This window comes from Poecilia mexicana, unplaced genomic scaffold (assembly GCF_051168715.1).
Source record: "Poecilia mexicana isolate PSO_F unplaced genomic scaffold, ASM5116871v1 scaffold_14, whole genome shotgun sequence".
Classification (NCBI taxonomy): domain Eukaryota; kingdom Metazoa; phylum Chordata; class Actinopteri; order Cyprinodontiformes; family Poeciliidae; genus Poecilia; species Poecilia mexicana.
This window is the reverse complement of record NW_028263383.1, coordinates 1096038-1118057: the sequence shown is the minus strand read 5'-3', so window position 1 is coordinate 1118057 and position 22020 is coordinate 1096038. Positions and strand designations below refer to the sequence as shown.

At 43.1% G+C, this 22020-nt stretch overlaps 1 protein-coding gene across 1 annotated transcript; it reads right to left on the bottom strand.

The window, feature by feature from the left end:
- Window positions 1-5570: 5570 nt before the first annotated feature.
- zc3h12b (zinc finger CCCH-type containing 12B) lies at window positions 5571-21873 on the bottom strand. Its single transcript, XM_014971258.2, has 6 exons — window positions 21375-21873; window positions 16899-17703; window positions 16682-16821; window positions 15670-15904; window positions 15015-15121; window positions 5571-14914 (listed from the first exon to the last, which is right to left on the bottom strand). Exons 2-6 carry the CDS (start codon window positions 17555-17557, stop codon window positions 13491-13493), a joined length of 2565 nt encoding a protein of 854 aa, XP_014826744.2. The 5' UTR covers window positions 17558-17703; window positions 21375-21873; the 3' UTR covers window positions 5571-13490.
- Between the last annotated feature and the right edge of the window lie 147 nt (window positions 21874-22020).

Here is a 22020-nt window from a genome sequence, read left to right as displayed (position 1 = left end):
CTATCACATGAAACCAAAATTGTCAATGTATTTTATCGGATTTTTTTTTTTTTTTAATGATGGGCCAAAACAAAATAAAAAGCAGGGAATGTAACAAAAATTATTCACAACTTTAACTCATTATCAGCACCAAAGCCTTTGTTGTTGTTTTTTTAATGCAGACTTTTTCCAAAATTAGTGCAGTGTATATATATATGTATACATTTAACCATGTGTGGAAATACGGAAAAGGATTAGGAATAGGACCCCTGGAAAAAAAATAAAATAAAACAGTTCTGACTGTAATTTCAGAATTCTGAGATTAAAGTCAGAATACATATATATATATATATATATATATATAAAAAAATTCCCCTCTCACCCTCCGTGGGTGGTCTCTTTCATCCTCTGAGCTCGGGTCCTCTACCAGAGGCCTGGGAGCTTGAGGGTTCTGCGCAGTATCTTGGCTGTGCCTAGAACTGCACATTTCTGGACTGAGATGTCTGATGTTGTTCCTGGGATCTGTTTGAGCCACTGCTCCAGTTTGGGGGTGACTGCCCCGAGGGCCCCGATGACCACAGGCACCACTGTGGTCTTCACCTTCCAGGCCTTCTCCAGTTCCTCTCTGAGGCCCTGGTATTTCTCCAGTTTCTCATGCTCCTTTTTCCTGATGTTGTGGTCACTTGGTATTGCTACATCCACCACAACGGCTTTCCTCTGTTCTTTATCCACCACCACAATGTCCGGTTGGTTCGCCATTACCATCTTGTCTGTCTGGATCTGGAAGTCCCACAGGATCTTAGCTCGGTCATTCTCCACCACCTTTGGGGGTGTCCCCCATTTTGACCTCGGGGCTTCCAGTCCATATTCTGCACAGATGTTCCTGTACACTATGCCCGCCACTTGGTTATGTCGTTCCATGTACGCTTTCCCTGCCAGCATCTTGCACCCTGCTGTTATGTGCTGGACTGTCTCAGAGGCCTCCTTGCACAACCTACACCTTGGGTCTTGTCTGGTGTGGTAGATCTGAGCTTCTATTGCTCTGGTGTTTAGGGCCTGTTCCTGGGCGGCCAGGATGAGGGCCTCCGTGCTGTCCTTGAGTCCAGCTTTCTCCAGCCATTGGTAGGATTTCCTGATATCAGCCACTTCAGTTATTTGTCGGTGGTACATCCCATGCAGGGGCTTGTCTTCCCATGATGGTTCCTCCAGCACCTCGTCCTCTGTTCCCCATTGCCTGAGACATTCGCTGAGCACATCGTCCGTTGAGGCTTTGTCCTTGATGTATTTATGGATCTTGGATGTTTCATCCTGGACAGTGGCTCTCACACTCACTAGTCCTCTGCCTCCTTCCTTACGGCTCGTGTACAGTCTCAGGTATTTGGCTGTGGCTCCTTTCCTTGTGACCTCATCGAGGTTGCCATTTGCTTGTGGTATTCCCAGGTACTTGTAGCTGTGCTCTATGTCTGCTATCGTTCCCTCTGGGAGTGAGACCCCTTCTGTGCGGACGACCTTCCCTCTCTTTGTAACCATCCGGCCACACTTCTCTAGTCCGAATGACATCCCAATGTCAGTGCTGTAGATCCTGGTGGTGTGGATCAGTGAGTCGATGTCTCGCTCGCTCTTGGCGTACAGCTTGATGTCATCCATGTAGAGGAGGTGACTGATTGTGGCCCCATTCTTAAGTCGGTATCCGTAGCCAGTCTTGTTGATGATTTGGCTGAGGGGGTTCAGGCCTATGCAGAACAGCAGTGGGGACAGAGCATCTCCTTGGTATATGCCACATTTGATGGACACTTGTGCAAGCGGTTTGCAGTTGGCTTCAAGGGTGGTTTTCCACAGCCCCATCGAGTTTGCAATGAAGGCTCTTAGAGTCCTATTGATGTTGTACATCTCTAAGCATTCAATGATCCAGGTGTGTCGCATTGAGTCATAGGCTTTCTTGTAATCAATCCAAGCGGTGCACAGGTTGGTGTGTCGGGTTTTGCAGTCTCGGGCGACTGTGTGGTCTACAAGGAGTTGGTGTTTGGCTCCTCTACTATTTATGCCGATGCCCTTCTGTGCCGTGCTCATGTATTTATCCATGTGTCCGCTTATCTTAGCCGCTATGATGCCTGACATGAGCTTCCATGTTGTAGAGAGACAGGTTATTGGCCGATAGTTGGATGGGACTGAACCCTTTGAGGGATCCTTCTGGATCAGGATTGTGCGTCCTTCAGTTAACCATTCAGGGTGAGTCCCATTCTGTAGCAGCTGGTTCAGTTGAGCTGCCAGTCGCTCATGGAGGGCAGTGAGTTTCTTTAGCCAGTAGGCATGGATCATGTCAGGCCCTGGTGCTGTCCAGTTTTTCATACCCGAGACTCTTTCTTGGACATCTGCCACAGTGATGGTTACCGGGGCTTGTTCAGGGAGGTTGCTGTGGTCCTCTCGTAGAGAGGTTAGCCACTGTGCCTTGCTGTTGTGGGACGCCTCCCTTTCCCATATGCCTTTCCAGTATTGTTCAGTCTCCAGCCTTGGTGGGTCTGCTCTGTTGTTAGTACCCTGCCATTGAGAGTACACTTTAGCTGGTTGGGTGGAGAAGAGCCGGTTGATCCTCCTGGCTTCATTCTCTCTTGTGTATCTCTTTAGGCGGCTGGCCAAGGCTTGGAGCCTTTGTTTGGCAGTTTCGAGTGCTTCAGGTATGGGCATCTGGCTGTACTTCTTGGGTACTGATCTTTTCATTGCACCCCTTAGGAGCTCTGACAGCTGGCTCACTTCCCTCTTTTCCGTCTTTTCCATGATGGATATTGGGTCTCATGGTTGCTCTTATAGCCGAGCATTTCAAGGATCACTGATGCTGAGTTGTATATCAGCTCATTGGTTTCTGTTATGGTGTTGGTAGGGATTGTTCTCAATGCTGCATTCACATCTTCAATGAGACTTTCTGATGGTACTTCACTCAGCCGTTGTAATTGGCGTCGGGGTTGCCTGGTGTTCATTCGGGCCACGATTCTCTCTCTCAGGTCAGTTGCTGTCTCGTTCAGCTTTGATAGTTCGTTCATTACTGGGGCTGCATACCCAGTCTCGGGGTGGGGAGTAGTTAACTCCCCCCTGACCTTACCTTTGGGCTCCTCCCTTATGCCGTAGCATTTGTGTTGTACCTCGTCAATCTCAAGTTGTGATAGCAGTTGCCGTTTGCGGATGTTGGAGCACTGAGCTACTAGTTGTTTGGCAGTCATTGTAGACTGTGGGTGTCGAAGTAACCATTCCACCCTCAGTCTTTGCATGTAACCCCTCTGACTAGGGTTACTTGAGTAGTAGCATTCCAACAGATCCATGTTTTCGTCTCTCGCCCATTTCCGTCTTGTTCCAGTAGCCCATTTTTCATCAAGGTGCTCTGGTTCCCCAGCACCTGACGCAGACCTTGTTTGGCCGGGCGACGTCTGAGCCGGCATGTCATGCTTATCAGTGTCTCTCATTGTATGAGGTAGGCTATATAGCTCCAAGGGTCTTGCCTAAGGACCCACACTGCATAGCTCAATTGCACTGTTGTAACTTGCCCCAACCTGGATTCGAACCCCGGTCTCCCAGGTGGTAGACTGGTGTCTTACCCACTGAGCTATACAGTCAGCTATATATATATATATATATATATATATATATAGCTGACTATATATATATATATATATATATATATATATATATATATATATATATATATATATATATATATATATATATATATATATATATATATATATATATATATATATTTCATCCTCTGACCTCGGGTCCTCTACCAGAGGCCTGGGAGCTTGAGGGTTCTGCGCAGTATCGTGGCTGTGCCTAGAACTGCACATTTCTGGACTGAGATGTCTGATGTTGTTCCTGGGATCTGTTTGAGCCACTGCTCCAGTTTGGGGTTGACTGCCCCGAGGGCCCCGATGACCACAGGCACCACTGTGATCTTCACCTTCCAGGCCTTCTCCAGTTCCTCTCTGAGGCCCTGGTATTTCTCCAGTTTCTCATGCTCCTTTTTCCTGATGTTGTGGTCACTTGGTATTGCTACATCCACCACAACGGCTTTCCTCTGTTCTTTATCCACCACCACAATGTCCGGTTGGTTCGCCATTACCATCTTGTCTGTTTGGATCTGGAAGTCCCACAGGATCTTAGCTCGGTCATTCTCCACCACCTTTGGGGGTGTTCCCCACTTCGATCTCGGGGCTTCCAGTCCATATTCTGCACAGATGTTCCTGTACACTATGCCCGCCACTTGGTTATGTCGTTCCATGTACGCTTTCCCTGCCAGCATCTTGCACCCTGCTGTTATGTGCTGGACTGTCTCAGAGGCCTCCTTGCACAACCTACACATTGGGTCTTGTCTGGTGTGGTAGATCTGAGCCTCTATTGCTCTGGTGTTTAGGGCCTGTTCCTGTGCAGCCAGGATGAGGGCCTCCGTGCTGTCCTTGAGTCCAGCTTTCTCCAGCCATTGGTAGGATTTCCTGATATCAGCCACTTCAGTTATTTGTCGGTGGTACATCCCATGTAGGGGCTTGTCCTCCCATGATGGTACCTCTAGCACCTCGTCCTCTATTCCCCATTGCCTGAGACATTCGCTGAGCACATCGTCCGTTGAGGCTTTGTCCTTGATGTATTTATGGATCTTGGATGTTTCATCCTGGACAGTGGCTCTCACACTCACTAGTCCTCTGCCTCCTTCCTTATGGCTCGTGTACAGTCTCAGGGTGCTGGATTTGGGGTGGAACCCTCCATGCATGGTTAGTAGCTTCCGAGTCTTAACATCCGTGGCCTTCATCTCTTCCATTGGCCAGCTAATTATTCCAGCAGGGTATCTGATTACTTGTAAGGCATAGCTGTTTATTGCACGGATCTTGTTCTTGCCATTGAGCTAGCTTCTCAGGACTTGCCTTATTCGTTGGAGATATTTGGCTGTGGCTCCTTTCCTTGTGACCTCATCGAGGTTGCCATTTGCTTATTCCCAGGTACTTGTAGCTGTGCTCTATGTCTGCTATTGTTCCTTCTGGGAGTGAGACCCCTTCTGTGCGGACGACCTTCCCTCTCTTTGTAACCATCCGGCCACACTTCTCTAGTCCGAATGACATCCCAATGTCAGTGCTGTAGATCGTGGCGGTGTGGATCAGTGAGTCGATGTCTCGCTCGCTCTTGGCGTACAGCTTGATGTCATCCATGTAGAGGAGGTGACTGATTGTGGCCCCATTCTTAAGTCGGTATCCGTAGCCAGTCTTGTTGATGATTTGGCTGAGGGGTTCAGGCCTATGCAGAACAGCAGTGGGGACAGAGCATCTCCTTGGTATATGCCACATTTGATGGACACTTATGCAAGTGGTTTGCAGTTGGCTTCAAGGGTGGTTTTCCACAGCCGCATTGAGTTTGCAATGAAGGCTCTTAGAGTCCTATTGATGCTGTATAACTCTATACAACATCAATAGGGACTCTAAGAGCCTTCATTTATATATTTATATATATATATATATATATATATATATATATATATGTGTGTGTGTGTGCGTGACTACTCGTCCTCAACATCCTGCCATTAGTCAAAAGTTAAAAAAAAGACCAAACAATGGTTGAACAGAGGTTTGCTTTATTTATGGAGAAACACAGTTTGTCATTAAGACTTACATTTTGTTTGAGCCCACAGACTCAAATACTCTAGTATTTTTGTTCATTTTGATCTATAAAATCAATGCTTATTCCAGTCAGTGTGGATTACAATACTGCTGATCATCACAACACAAAACTTGCTGTACATTTCCCTTTTTTTGTCGTTTTATTTTGTATTCTTTTTACACCGTAGACACACCGTCTACTCAAACAAGAAACCTACATTTACTCCACGGAGGTGACCACTGCATTTCTCCACATCAGAAAACAACAAAGTCTGTGATTTATAAAGTTTGTGTGACTAAACCTGAGTATTACACTGAATTCTGTTTATGTACAGTCGAGTTAGGTGTGTGTCTGTGTGTGTGTACGCCTCGCCGTGGCATTTTGTACACCAGCAATTCTGAACGGTTGCGCGAAACTGCACGACGCTTTTGAACCATTTTTCAACAGATATGTCGTCACATCTGGAGTCACTTTGGTTTCGCTCTGTTCCCACAACTCAATCAGAACTTAATGAAACTGACAATATCATCCTTAAAGTCCTCAATAAAACAGGCCTCGGATGCAGAAATTACTAAATTACACTGTGAATAATTAAATAGTCAAACAAATCACAACTCAACACGCCTGTGCTTTGTGAATATTAAGAGTTGCTCATTAAATCAACTGTCAAACATTTCAATAAACACCAACTTAAGAGCGTCGGAGTAGCGAATATTAAACAAATCTCGGTTGGACCTGGAAAATTCTGAATTAGTCCTTCAACCACCAGGCTAAAACCGGATTTGTGTTTTTCGCCAGGCTACTCCTAACTTCCTGTGTGTATTCACCGTCCTGTGTCCGTGTAAACACACAAGTTGTTCATCGACAGCATGTGCGCTAAAAACCATGAGACTATGTTTGACGAAGCCACCGAAGAATAACTTTGGCATGTTTCATTAGGCAAAATATATCCAAAAATACTTAAGATTCTCATTAAAACGTTCATTCAGAAGAAGATGCATGGGTTGCAACGCACAAATTATCTGAAGAAGTATATGAATAACCCAGGTGTTACATTTCTCTATATACACACACACACACGTGTAACTATCTACAGAGAGGACACGATGCTTACTGCTGTACACAGGGAATCTGTGCACTTTTAAGTGGCACATAAACGTCCCTGCAAAGTAACTACTGTACCCAGTAAGATTTAGTACATACCAGTGGGCTACTCCCAGTGACACATAGTGTCACAGACATTATGGCATTATTACCCCCCTCTCCCATTCATTTAAATAAAACTATTTTCATATTATACATTTCATATTTTATTACATTCAAGGTATAGATACAATTTGTATCAACAAGCAAAAGTCAATTCTAGACATTTGTGGCTTAGCTGTTTGCGGCACATTGAAACCAGAAGGAAGGGGTGCAACGTCACCAATGGTGCCTTAGAGTTCGAACCTCTGCAGCAGGAACACTGGAAGTATTTTTTTCAGCAACAGAGAGAGGTTTTCTTCAGCTGTGGGAGCAGTCCATTGCCCAGAAATCTCTGGAATCCGCCTGTGAATATTCTCATCGCAAAAGATGTACTTTTGACTCAAATTTCCAGACTTTCAGTAGTTTTTTTTTTATAGTACTTCAAAAATAAAATAGTAATGATGAGCACATTTCTGTTTTATCCGAGGTCTTACTTATTGAGTCTAATCTAGTACTAGTAAAACAAAGTCCAGGCTCTTTGAACAAAATGACAGAATTACCATGATTATCTCCATATATTCAAAATATTTTATAATTACTATGTCATTTTCTGAATGGTAAATCATTGATCAGGTAAAATTACTCGTTTTTGATTTAATCCATGCATTGCAATGTCTTTATTTTGCTTTTAAAAAGGAGTTTCAGTGCTTCGTTTAGCATAAGTCAAGGTTAGGAGGTGAATCTGGTTTTAGAACACAAATATTACTTTTGGAGAAAATTTTCAAAATCTTATGTATGTCTGGATTTTTCTTATCTACGGACAAAAATGAAGTAATTTAGCTCAGGGTTTTAAATTGCAAAGTGCAAAATAAGTGGAGAAAAATCACTTAAAAAAGGAAAAAAGAAACTTTTTCACATAGAATTTGATCTTCATTTGAATTATCCACATGCACAACTAAAGCTACACCGCTGACTTCATGAAATTTTTACTTGCAAGGGACGTGTGATCTTTCTGTTCATGCTAAATATACCAGACACTTTACAATCAAGTACATTTTTTGTGGCTAATATCACTAAGCTCACCTTAACACACGTTTGGTAATTACTCCGAGTTCATCTGGGCAAAAGACTGTTCCAGTTTTCAGATTAGACGACAGCATTACTTTTTTTAATCTTCATTTTAATACAAGTTTCCTGGGTTTCAGATTCACTTTTTTTCCCCAGATAATCCAGTAATCTCCAGGGGGAAAAGGATGGCACGCAAACCTTTAGCCAAATGCCAGAAACAACCTTGACAGCAGCCTTGCAATCTGATTGTTTCACATGTAGAAACATTTAGGCAGTTTGTTTCACCTTCTCATGAACAGACAGACGGCCTCAAGTGGCCTCGTCTTTTTTCATGAAAAAAACAAAGTCAGCAAAGCCCAAAAACGTCGTTTGGGCAGAACACATTCAACATTTTTTTTTTCTTCTCTTTATGCGCTATGTCTGCTCATATACCACGGTTGTACCCAAAACATTAAAAATAAATCCATATTTTAAAGCACCACCGAGAGGCTCACACAGTTGGCGCTGTTAACGAGTAATACCACCACAATGCTGTTTTTCTAACCGACTGGGGATTTCTCATATTAAAGAACATAGCAATAATATATGACCTTCTTGAATCCAGAAAAATTAGTGGTATTTCCCTTTAAAAGCAGGCAAAGTGCGGCCCTGCTATGCGGTTTGGCTTTCACGGTGCAACTTCACTGACTTCTGTAGCTGCCTGTTTCACGGTTTGTCCTGAAGGGGGCAGCACAGCGGAGGCAGGTGCTCATTAAAATAAGGAGATGGGGACCTGCTGAATGCTGACAAGATTTCTGGTCCGAACCTCGCCACTTTACTTCACATTTTGTGTTTCTGCCTCACATAAACAACTAAATAATCCCACTGAAGTTGCACAGCGTGAAAGCTCAACCCTATAGCTCGCTGTTCAGGATCTTAAGGTGCATAAAGAGAATATACAGAAAAGTACAAAGTTTTGCAATGCCATTGCTATATTGAACTGTACATAGCTAACTTTTGGGTTTTACTACATATTACATGTAGGATTTTTCACAAAATAAACCACTGCTAGATCAGAACACACTGTGGATGGTAACCAATGGTTTCTGGCATAAATAGACTTTAAATGGAAAATTTGAAAGCATCCTGAGAGCAATGTGCTGCAACGCACAGCCTTCCATACTACTTCTACTCTGGCTGCATGTATGCATGTGAAATGTGTTACTGTACACACGTGTGTATTCCAGCAGTCAAGCCTGCCACTAAAAGCCCTACAGGAAGTTCTGCCTCTAAATTTGCTTTATTGGCTTATAAGAAAACCCTTTTGCTTACAGTTTTGAAGACGTAGTCTACAAGATGTGACGATAATTACAGCTTTTACAGCCTCGTTACATCTGGAAAATGCAACGTCATAAAATCAGATGCAAATGTTAAACTGTGATGGCTGACACTGCTTCAGTGTGGCAGGTTTGAACAAATATCTACTGCATTTCCAGCAACCCTCTGCCTTAAAATTAATTCATCTTTTATAGCAGCAAAATAATCTCAAACTAAAAAAAAAATGTTGTAATCCAAAAGTTAATTTAAAGTACTATCTGTCTATGTTCCACTAGGGTTAAAAAAAAAAAAGTGACATGACACAGAAGCCAGTTTCGGTTAGCCGTTCACCAAAATTGGAAACACAAGAGAACATGTCATTCCACAAAAAACAGCTACTTACCTACCTCTGCTGATTTAAAAAAAATAAAATATACTCTTTAAAGCCTACTTTAAAAAGTTGAGCCACAAAGCAGCAGCTTGTTCTGGACTTTCAGACTTTTCAGAGGAACAACTAAAATGTAAAACCAGACCCAAGTCACAAATCTCAAAAGCTCCCTAATCTATTGGTACAACATTTTCAGTCTGAGATTCTGTTACTGCAAAAATATTAATATCTTTTAAGGGGTTTTCCAACAAATGTGGAGGACGCCGTTTACCGCCGCGAGAAAAACTCCCTTCTCAAAGACTGAACACACTGACATGCACATAGCAAGCCAGGTTGGTTAAAAGATGAGCTTAAGGCATGAATTCATTACATAGACCATAATAAGCCACATTATATTATTGGTTTTCACAAAGCATAGATTCTTAACTTACATCAGTTTGCATACAATTAGCCATGTTTTTATCCTATCTAAAATTTGATACCTACTGAAACTAGATAGTGTCGTCGGCTTCTAAAACGTAAACTCAACCACGTCTAGGAGGGAAAATGTTACAAGTCATCTGCAAATCCTCAGGAGCGTTTATTGTTAGAGTGTGAGTGATTGGCTGCCCCTATAAACTGCGGACACATAAGTTTTCCACCATAAACGCTTTACTTTCCACTGTATACTTTTTGAGCCCGGACTTCGTCAGAGAAACACCGTCCCACTACCTCAAGCGACACATCAAGGTTTAAAACCGTTACGGTTTCATAACCACTGAGATCTTCTTTCAAACTGAGCTTACAGTTTACATTGAAAAAGACTAGAGTTCACTGGAGCATTTATTTCTACAGTTGGGAAAGGCTTTAAACGTGAAAACTGGAAAAAAATGGGAGGGAGGGAGCGGGAGAGGGATGGAGGAAAAAAATGAAGAAAAGAAGGAGACAAGAAAGAATACAAGGAAGGATTGAAAGAAGGAATGTAGAGTAAGGAACTACTGGTGGAGAGAAAAAAAAAGACAAAAACAATAAGAAAGGGAGGAAAGAAACATTGAAAAATGGAAGAACAGATACACAGAAGGATCGGAAGGGAGCATACAATATTTAAAAATGAGATAGATAAATAGAGTACAGAAATACAAATAATTTTTCCTGGGGGTTTTTTTTCGTACTAATCCAGACCTGGAAAATAGGAACCCCCGTCACTCGCCGTCGCGTTCTGCTTGTCAGCTGGCTGAAAGAAGGCTACTTGATTTTCCTTGGCTTACAACAAAGACAAATTTGCCTGTTTGAAAGTATTTTCTATCACGGTGTGAAAACTGAAAGAGTACGTTGCCCAATTAAATCCGGAAATACACTTATTTTAATTGTGGCATGTTCTACGCATTTGTGGTGAAACTGGGGTCTCACTGCATTTCTCACACTGGTGCCTTCCTACCTGGAACAACCGAGTGAGTGTAAAAAGTGTGAAACTTAACCTGCTCCTGAAAACCCAACAGCTTCACAGAAAACTTGAAGTTGACAGAACTTCTGCTAGTTTGAACAAACATTTAGTGATGACTTTTACACTGAAAACAACCAGCACAAGCGATTCGACAGATTTATTCCTAGTCAAATCCTGAATGCTGCATATAATAAGGTCAGGAAAGGAACTTTGAAATCCTAAATACAGAACTATTTTTGATTATACTCCAATTGACCCTAAGAAACAAATTCCAATAATGCTAGTTCGTACCACTATAGAAATTCTGTTTATTTTTTTGGCATTTCCTAGCAGCTGATAAGTAACTTTAAAATAATGGCTTTCGTGAGATCATATGTACATAAATATGTGCACGCATCTACAAGTCAAATCTCTGTTTGGCTTGCTTTGTGCACAGTCAAATCCTACCAAAATAGTAGCTTTTTTGAGAAAATATATCTCTTTAGATATTGTGATAGTGCTTTACATTTGAAAATTAGGAGGCTTTAATGACAACGTCCACTTGAACCAATCAGACAATGACTAAAGCGTGAGGTCATTCAGATATAAGGCCATAAAGTCATAGGTCATGCTGTGAGGTATCTACCTACCTCCCTCTTACTTCATTTGAAAATAAATGCACAAAAATATATGTATATATATTTATATATCACAACTACTATGTACAGCAGAGGCATTGCAACGCAAGACTATTTATAGTTCCACTGCACCAGAAACAAAACGCGTTCACAGGGCCTGAGCAGCGTCTTCAGGAAAGCTACATGTGGACAAACACAGATGTGTCCTTGACGAGATTCATTGCCGAGCAAATTGTTGCCATGTGACCAGCAGGTTTAGGGTTAAACTAGCAAGCCAATTCATAAAATAACAATATATAGCGAGAGCATTTCAATTATTATTAAACCTAACTATTAGAGGGAGTTTAATACTTCTAAAAATGCTGGTTTCTTTTGCACACACAATAAGCCTTGATACGTACGGACGTTTCTGCAACGCTTAGTCACAATTTGGTTTTTGTTACCTTCGAGGCCATTTTCAGTCAGCGAGCTAAACAAGCAATCCTTCATTTAGCCCTGTTAGCAGCGTAAGCAGAAGAGACAACGCCAGGCCAATTAGAGAGGAAGCTGTAGCTAAGGTAGCAAAGTTCAGGAAAGAGATGCAGCGACTGAGCTGTGTCACCTTTAGCAGCTTAAAATGCCTCAGAAGTACATCAGAGGATAACATGGCACTGCCATGAAAACAGAGTATCTTTGGCGAGTACAACTAACTTCACCATTTCTACAAAAGCAGCAGCTTTAATGTAGCTGTGTACTGACGAAAAGAAAGGAAAGGAATGTGTTCAACTTGTTGCTGTATTTTGAGAGCTGTGGAAATTTGACAAATTGTTTCTCAAGACTTTTCATTTTGTTGTTAAGAAGTTACATGCCAACACAAGGTTATGTAAAAGCAAATTTATTTGCAAATAAAAATGTGAATACTGTGGTGTGCATACTTATTCAGCCCCCTTAGTGAACAGAAGCATCTTTTACTGGAATTCTAGCGATAAGTCTCTGTTAAAATTTTGCTTATTTTTTATTAAACTATCTCAAGTTTGCTCAGATATGAACAGCAAGTTATGCCACACAATTTTAATGGAATTCAGATCTGGACTTTGACTGGACCTTTTCTAACACAAGAATATGCTTTGATATAAATCCTACCATTGCAGTTTTGGCTGGATGTTTAGATTGCTGTCCCTCTATCCAAGTATTGCTTTTTTACAGCTTCTAACCCGTTTTCTTGAAGGACTGCACCATCATTAGATTCATCCACCTTCCCTTCTCCCTCTGAAGAAAATGATGCTGTCACCATGGAGATGGTGTGTTCAGGGGACTGCTTTTAGACCTTTTTGACACGTCTGAAGGCAACAGGTTGCACTGAACTTTATTTAGGGTTATTAGATTAAAAGAGACTAAAAACCTTTGCATATCACATAACTCTTCAATAAACACACTGAAGTTTCTGGTTGTAGTGGGACATAATTTGGCAACGGTTAAGGCATATCACCACATAGCTACCGAGTCTGTTTTAATGAGTACATTCAAATATAAGAAATGCTATGTGAATGTTTAAAAAAATTCAATACTTATTAAACGTATTAACACTCCGTTAGATATTCTCTAAAACTGAGTGACACTGAACAAATGTAGCTTTGCTGCTCCTGCTCAGGCGGTGTGAATGTGTTATGAATGAGTTCCTTAAAAAGAGTTCCACTTTTCATATCGGCTACACTACACTTCAGATAAAAAACATCTTCTACCATGAGTTTTTTTTTTTTTTTTTTTTACCCCCAATATATGCCATTTTTTCGTAGACCTGTAATCTGATCCACACGATTTCCAACAAGACAGAATAAGAAGCTCCTGAGAGCTGCACATGCAGCCACAGCGAATAAATGCCTAATCTCTGATCAAATTCCTCATTTACTCTAAATGCTGCTCAGTGGCATGACCTCAGTTTTGTAACGATCACAGCCGCGAGCTGCTGTGGATCTGTTAAATGAGGGTTCTTCTCCATGACCGAGTGGACGATGTACGCGGGGAAGATGTTGCAGAGGTTCCTGTATGTTTGGTACTGGTGATCTGGAATGACGTACCGCTCTTGGTGCTCGGCCGCGGACGGGTTCTCCCACGGCGAGTTCCAGATTTGCTCCATTTTGTCTGGCATGCTGCGGACCATCACCCGCTCGCAACACGGCATCAGGCTGTTACTGAGCGGATACGAGTGATATCCATAGGACTCGTTGCCGCAGGGCAGCGGGTCCCAGCTCGCATGCTGCTCGCGGCACAGCGGCGGCCGCCTCTGCCTCATCGGGTTGCTGTCGTACAGCCGAGAGTCCGATATGCTGTCCATGCGCGTCATTCCTAGAGACCGCGTCGGCTGCGAGGACAATGGCGGCAGGACGTTCTGGGCGAGCGGGTAGTCTCCAGGACAGGAGGAGCGGGCTCCCACCGTGGCATGCTGGATGTGAGGTGCGAGGTGCGCCCCGGACTGCTTGCGAGGACCTTGCTTAGGCTCCTCCTGTCCATAACTCTGGACTCTGGTGAGCGCGTCGTGGCGAAACCCGTGGGAGAAGGCCTGCATCCTCGCCTGCGCCGGAGCCTGCTGCTGCACCTTGATGCTCTCCTCCAGGCTGCTGTCCACGGAGCTCGGGTACAGCTCCCCGTAGGAGGAGAACGAGTCGCTGTTGGAGTGGCTGAGGCAGGACTCGGGGCAGTGGCTCGGGGTTCTCTGGTACACATGCTCGTGCTCCATGCTACAGAAACTGTCCACGTTGTGCATGCTGCTCATGCTCATGTTGGAAAAATCGCTGTGAAGCGAGTAGTATCCATGGTCGCTGACCGAGTCATACTTGGGGAACTGTTCGCTGTACGTCACGGAGGCGCCGTGGCTGTTGGTGACTAAAATGGGGGGGTACTGTATGCTGGACATGTGCTCTAGAGAGCTGTGTGCAAACTGCAGAGAGCCTGGAACGGGGCTGCTGGCTGAGCGGGTGTTTAACGCCCCGGCTGCGTGGCTCTTGGCGGGCTGCATGGTGGGCACGCTGAGAGCAGACACGAGGGAAGGCACTGAATTCGTCTCGGACTTCCGGGCGACGGAGAGCGCCTCTACGGGTTCGCAGGCCACCGAGCGGATGCTGGGGTCGGACTGGCGTTTAGGCGCCACGCGTTTCGCTTCGGAGCCGACGTCCCCCTTAACGGCGGCTGGACCTGTACCACATTTAGCCAAAGCCCCTTCGCTCATTGTTTTTACCGCGGACAGTTTGGCGAAGGCTCGCAGCTCGTCGGCCACGGATCGCTGTGGTTGGTTCACACGCTCCGGATGGTAGTATTTGCACTTATGACCATACGTGCACTTTTTCCCTGGTTTAAAAAATAAAAAACAAAAACAAACGATCCATGTCAGCAACTTTAAACATTTAAGGCTTATGTGAGGATGGGGGGGTTTAAAACAGGAGCTTACCATAAGGGCAAGGCTGCTTTTTGTGCTCTGGAACCACAGGCCTCTTGCGGAGGAAGTTTTCTAAGCTCGGCCCATGTCTTCCCAGCGGATCATCAGGTGGCATAAATCTGTTACAAAGAGAACCATTAATTGTATCATTTCAACTAATTCAATGGGGAAAATTTGCCACAACATGAAATAAGTCATAATATCCAAATAACCAAAGATTACCATCCAGTGACCTGAAAGCTAAGGCTGTAAGTTCAGCATGGAGGAAATGCATTTTCCCATTACAGATTTCGTTTACATTTAGTTTGTTGTCACACTTAAATGTTTTAGATTAAAAAAATACAGCAGACAAAAACAAAATCTGTACAAATACAAAATACAGATTTCTAATTAGTCTTTTACATGGCAGACTTTTCAGAATTGTTTCAATTTAGCAACATTGGAGAGCTTTAAAGCCTCCTTCAGTTTTTTTGCGCCATTTAAAGTTTAAGTTGAGCTTAAGTTCATAAACTGATGGCTCCACATTCACATTTAAGTGAAATGCCTTTTACACCAATAAACATCTTTTAAATTAAATAATAAATTCTAACAAAGACCAATTCAACACAATTCATTACTTCAGTCATGCAGTGAAACAAGTCTAATGTTGCTTCTACCAAATTCTTACTTGTCATTGACAAATGAATACATCAGGAGGCGCTCTTCTATAAATTTTTTCCACTCTGGCTTCTCGTTTTGCAAGTCCCTGTAGTTGTCATTTGACACAATAATTCCATCAGAATCGTAAGCCAGCTTCAGTATGAAGCGATCATCGTAGCACACCACTCTCCTGCCCTGGACTCTTCGAGACGGGGTAAAAACCAGGATCTTCTCTTTCTCCAGTTTGCGCAAGATTTCTTGATCTGAAAGACAAATTTATTGAAAATATTTAATAATAATAATAAAAAAACTTAAGTCCTTGCAAAAGTATTTATACACATGGATATTTCCTTATTTTGACAGATTGCAAAGTGATACTTCAATGTAATCTATTGGAATTGTATATGCTAGACAAACACAAAGAGGCACAAAATGGAAGTGGAAAGAAAGTGGAAGAAAGACTATACAATGTTTATTACAATTAAAAATGTCATGGCAATTTGTATTCAGCCCCTTTCCTTTAAGGCCCCAAAATAAATAGTTGAGAGATCAAGTTCAGTTAAGTTGGAAAAACAACAAAACTCACGCTTAGAATGTTTTTTTTCCCCCTCACTTTTATTCACTATTCAATAATTATTGCATTCGAAAACATGGCTGCAGAAGACCTAACCTGGGCCGGGCTTAACATTCCAGTAAGACTTGACGCAAAACATGAACCCAGATCTACAATGCAGTGATTTACATCAACTGTATCAGAAAAGCCCAGTTTAAGTTTAAACGTAAATCTGAACGAGGAACACACTCACTCGCAGATGTATTTACAGCAATAGAATTTTGAAAATTTTCTGTTGGTCCAAAAATGCCAGAGCACCGAGGTTTGGTTGGACTGTAACCAAGTCTGAAGTTCAAGAAGTGTGAGGTGCTGTTTATGATTAACTTGTTTTAATGGTTGTATTTCGCCTCCTAATCAAAGGGCCTCAACGTTTGGATGTTTTCCGTGATGTGGAAGAATAGCAGCTGCCTACAGAAACGTTGTATACCTGTGATGAGAGCATCGGGTCTCGACTGCTCCTTCCTCCAGGCGGGGACAAACACAGTGATGTCTTTGTGTCCTTTCTCTCGAAACCACTCGACCGCCAGCTGGATACCGCGACAAGAGAAAACCTCCTTGTTCCCGTGGCTGGAAGAAGACAGCAACACTGAATGAAGTGGGATCACATCTATAAGAATAAATGGCGGTCAGATTGTCTACATTACCTCATCGCCACATTAGACCCATCGATGACGATGGGTCTAAGGTTATCGTACGTATCCACGGATTCTTCTTCTACTGAAACTTCCGGACTGACGGTTTCTTTCACACAGGGGGGCCGTGACGATGACGGGGCGGCGGCGCTGCAGGGTTGAGTTTCGTGCTCCGCTTTATTCCCGAGGCGGACCAACTCGGCGAGAACGTCGTTGATGAGCGCCGTGGCCCCCAACTTGTTGAGCACCGTCTCCACCTGGTCTCCGGAATAGCCCAGCTTCAAAGCAAACTCCATCTTGGTTTGGTACTCCCTTCCGCTGGCGGGCTTGAGGCCTGACGCGGCGCCGGCACTGCCGCCGCCGGAGTCGTCGTCGCGAAAGTCTTGCAGGGTGCTACTCTGGGAAAAGCTGGGCCGGTCGAGGCACGGAGAGCGGCAGAGCTGGCGGTGGGGTTTGGTGACGGCGAGGGGCTCCCTCTTCCTGCAGCTGCTGTTGCCCAGCTGAGCCCTGTGGGGCTGCCGCCGCCACTGGTGCTCCTCCGACTCGCTCTCGGAGCTGCTACCGTCCTCGGACTCGTCCGTGGCATGATGGGCCTCTCTTGAGTCAATGTTCTGCTCCCTGCATGGGCGTTTTTCCATTTTGAGCTTCTCCACCATGGACCATGCTGTCATCACGGCCGTCTCGGCGCCTCAGCTTTCCGCGCCATGCTTCCTCACCTCCGCCGCCGCCAAGGAATCATACTCGGTGTTGAGACTCGTTACGCAGGTCGAAATGGATGCTCTTCCCCTTTTCAGCAGACAAATTTAACTATGTAATCCTGTAAAAGAGCAAAACGCAAAGGGTCAGCATTGGCGATATGGATGTTTTCATGAAGTTGCCGTTTACTATCAAGACTATTTATTTTGCGTCAGATTAAAACGATGAAAAAAAAAAGATCTCATTTATTCTTTCAAACCCAATGTTACATTACAATGTCAATGCACAAATATAAATTATATATTCATATATACCACCAAATGCAACAAAAATACTACAGCAACGACTTTGCTCATGTTCCTGTTGAGCTTTTGGAGAATGTAAAATAACAATAAGCAGAAAAGTTTTACTGTCTCTTCAGCTGACTGCTGTTTAAAATGGAAAAACCCACAGGTCTGGTACAAAATGTGCTAATGCACCACAGAACAACTTGTGCTCTCCATGAGCACAAGAGCCTCACTGGTCTCACAAGCAATGTTTGAGCCAGTCACACATGAAGTGAGTGCACGAGTTAGAATAACCTGAAATCGTGTGGGCTGAGCAGCGTATCCCTGCGCCTCCAGCCCTCCGACAGACAATCGGAACTGAGCCGAATTCCACCGGGAGCGCGCGGGCTGCTTTTTAAGGTAAAGCAGTGCGGTTCTGCGGCGGAGCCTGCAGTGTACACCGTGCAGCACTGTTTTGCTTAAATACATCAAAAAACATTTAAAAACAAAAACACACAGATACTGATAAGCAAGCGTTTTATAGGAAGTGCTTTATTAAGAAGACACACTGGAACACACTTTCCTCTAGTCTTGCAGAGTACAGCGAGCTTCAAGCTTCAAGAGGCACAGCCCATGATGTGCGTTGCCTAGCAACACAGCCTTGTCATCAGCTAACTCCTTTTTACCAGTCACGACTAACACAAACACAGCTCATCATGTCTCTTTATACAGCCAGTAAATGCAGAACGCTTTCGGTTACTCCACAGTTCAAACGCAAAACATCCAGAGGCAGCAAACTTTGCAAAAACAAAAGCTGATAACACTGATTCTCTATCCGACCACTGAAAATAAGATATTTTGACTGCAGTAAATGCATGTTGTGCTATCACAATGCCATCCACTCAAAGAAATAATACACAGCGGTGTTGGGAGGGTAAGGGGGGCAGTCAAAAGCTAAATTAATGTCCTTATCTGTCTAAGTGGGCTTATGGGATCTGATTGCAACTTTTACGACGGCGGTGAAGGACGAGGCTATGGTCTGAATATCTAAACAGGAAGCTGAGAGGAAGGTGGCCGAGCCATTCGCTGTGGAACTTGGAGAACCGGTGGCAGATACGGTGAAACAGCTCACACTGCCTACTTTCACTTGAGTCATTTTATGACCGTGTCGACGCATGTTCAAAGTAGCAGAGCTCTTTCAAATCCTCTCCCTTCCACCTCCGGATTCACAGTCTTCGTCTCAGCAAGGCCTCTGGACCATCTCTGCATACGCATCATCTCATGTTTCATAGCAACAAGTTGGAGCAGGACAACGAGGACGTTTTTTTTTTGTTTTGCTTTTTTTCCGCCAGCACCAAGTACAGATGAACTAGATTGATTTTCCTCCGACGGATTCTGAAATCATTACTTGGAAATTTTCTAAAGTTACTTCCAGATAAGCGGCACATTATCAGCACTCTGGCTTCTGTATCAATTCGGATCAGTTTCGCTTTCAGTTCTTTTGCTGCTTTATGCAGAAATGCTGCAACTCGTCCCGAGAAAACGCTTTCCTAGAGCAGAAAACTGCCTGTAAGCAAAGTGAAGGGTGAGAAAAGAGAGCGACAAACAGCTTGACAATAATGTGGCAGTAAACACAGAGGAAAAGTCAATATTGCAATAGGCTAGATGTTTACCTGCTTAAAAGTCCATTAGCACAACCACATTCCTGGACACAACACAAAAAGGAGGACAGCTTTTCACTTCTAAATAAACAAAAATGTAAAACTATAACGTCTTTGTGATAGTGGATTTTTCTCATTCGGAAGCATCAACAAAAGAAAAATCTCTTCCAGGGCATGCAGCCAAGCGAAATATTATGATCCCATTACTGTTTTGGCTTTGATCAGATGATGGCACTATGCTCCCATCATCTGACTCATTGGACCAGTGACATTTCTGCTGCTGGGTCAGGAGGAACAGCTGATTGCCACCTTAGCATTGTTCCCCTAAATCTCACTGATGGACCAAACTGCTCGTTTATACACACACACACACACACACACACACACACACACACACACGCACACACACCAAATAAATAACCTAACCTGGAAAATATCTGCTTACAAGCAAGTCAAAACAGCACCTGGAAAAAAAAAAAAAAAAGAGTACAATGGCCATCATTTTGAAAAAAATACAATCATAAAAGAATAACTTTTGGGGGGTTTAAATAGTTTATTACACCAGATATGACTACTATAACACTTGATAATTGCTCTAGCAAAGCAGAAATTTGCAAATGCTCTATCCATTTCTATGGAAAATACACAAGATAGAAACATAAGTGTTTGTCAATATTTGGTCTGCTCTTCCAAGTACAGAAGAAGTTATATATATTTTTTTATTCTAAAAACTGCAACAGAAAATAAAAAAAAAGTTCAGCAGGTTCTTTGATAGTGGTTTTAAATTTGACTCCAACAGAAAATAAAATAAAGGTATGATGAGATTATCTCCATTTATACCTCAATATGTCCCCAATTTTTCATCTCATACTTCATAAGTGTACAACAGTGCAATGGAGAACATGCTGCTGGTTGTAGATTGAAACAAGAGGGGAATAACAGGAATAACCAGTTTCGATTTCCCTGGGTATTTCTTAGCATGAACTTGATCATGCAAACTTAACCCACTTATAATACTAAAAAAATAAACACTAGACATTTACTTCTTTAAAAAATATCCAAAAACATAAAGTTGTAAGAACAGACGAACCTAAATATAAGTTTTCTGAAAACGTTGACCGACTTTTACCTCTATTCATACACTAAACCCACTGACAAAGTCTCTCCTGGATCATTTTACCGAGTATTGAGGTCAATAATGCTGCACAGTGCATGCAGTCCAACAAGTTGACACGACAACACGAGAAAAAAAAAAGCATCTTGAGTGTAGACAACCTAAATAGGGGAAAGTTAAACGACGTGACAGCGGGTGAGGAATTATATTTATGCCACTTTTTGAACGACTGTTCAGAGTTCCGTACAGAACATTCCCTTAAAGCCTAAATTTAAGCAAAAATCCCCGCTTTGACACCCGCAGGCCCGGGTTGCGGTTAGCACACGATGCTATTCAAACATTCTAATATCACTGAGCTAACCTCAAACAACACAGCCAACGTTTCAGCAATACACATCTACCAGCTCAATGCGAGTTAACCTGTTGGGAAATGACTAGAAATTGATCCAATTAACGGTCGACATGAGTTACTACTATTCTGTCAGGCAATCCCCGGTATCTCAAGTTAACGGTATCGAAGCTATGCAACGCTGCTTAGCTAACGTCCCCTCTATTAGCCAACTTAGGGCAATCATAGGCTACCTTTAACGCCTCGATGCTAAAGCTGGTTAGCATCAGCTGCTGAGCATCTGCTAACAATTTAGCCGGATTACTACCCGTAACTTGAAATAAAGTTGACATTCATTTAATAATTAAGACGACGGCAAAGCAACAGCAACACATCACGACTCTCCTCACAGTGCGCACATACCTCGCTGCCATGGTTGGCTTCAGACGGCGCTCATCCTCTTCATCATCTCCTCTCACCTTGTTGCTGTCATCCTCCTCGCTTCTAACAGTTCTGTTTTGCTGCCATTGGCGCTGTCGCAGTTAGCTCGGGGTTGCCAGATAATGCGAGGGAAACAAGTAAATGGCACCGGGCTGAAAATAGCGTCGCTAACTTTGCTTTCTTTCTCCACCTGAATTTAGACGGTCGCTCCTCTCAGTTTGTGCGCTGAAAGACAAACTTACCCCTCGAAAATAAGAGCTGCGGAAAATCCATAAAGTTTTTCTCACGCTTAAAATTTATGTAAAAGTAAATACTGAATTTAAAATGTTATATCTTTATAAGCTGCGCTTGAGTGGTTCTGTAGTCGTATAAAACCTGAATAGACAGGCAAAATAGCTCATTTTACAAGGAGATTATGTAAATACTGCACATGGCACACAGGCCCCTCTGTCTTTATCCTTGTTTTATTCTGATGAAGCGGAACAACTCCCACTGTGTTTTAAAGTCCCTGTAATGAGTCAAAGTGCTGGATTGACCAGAAATTGGATGAAACAAATTTCAACTAATTAGTTTCCCAACCTGTTGCTCAACACTGCTGACCAACTAGCTGAAAAAAAGGTAACACTTT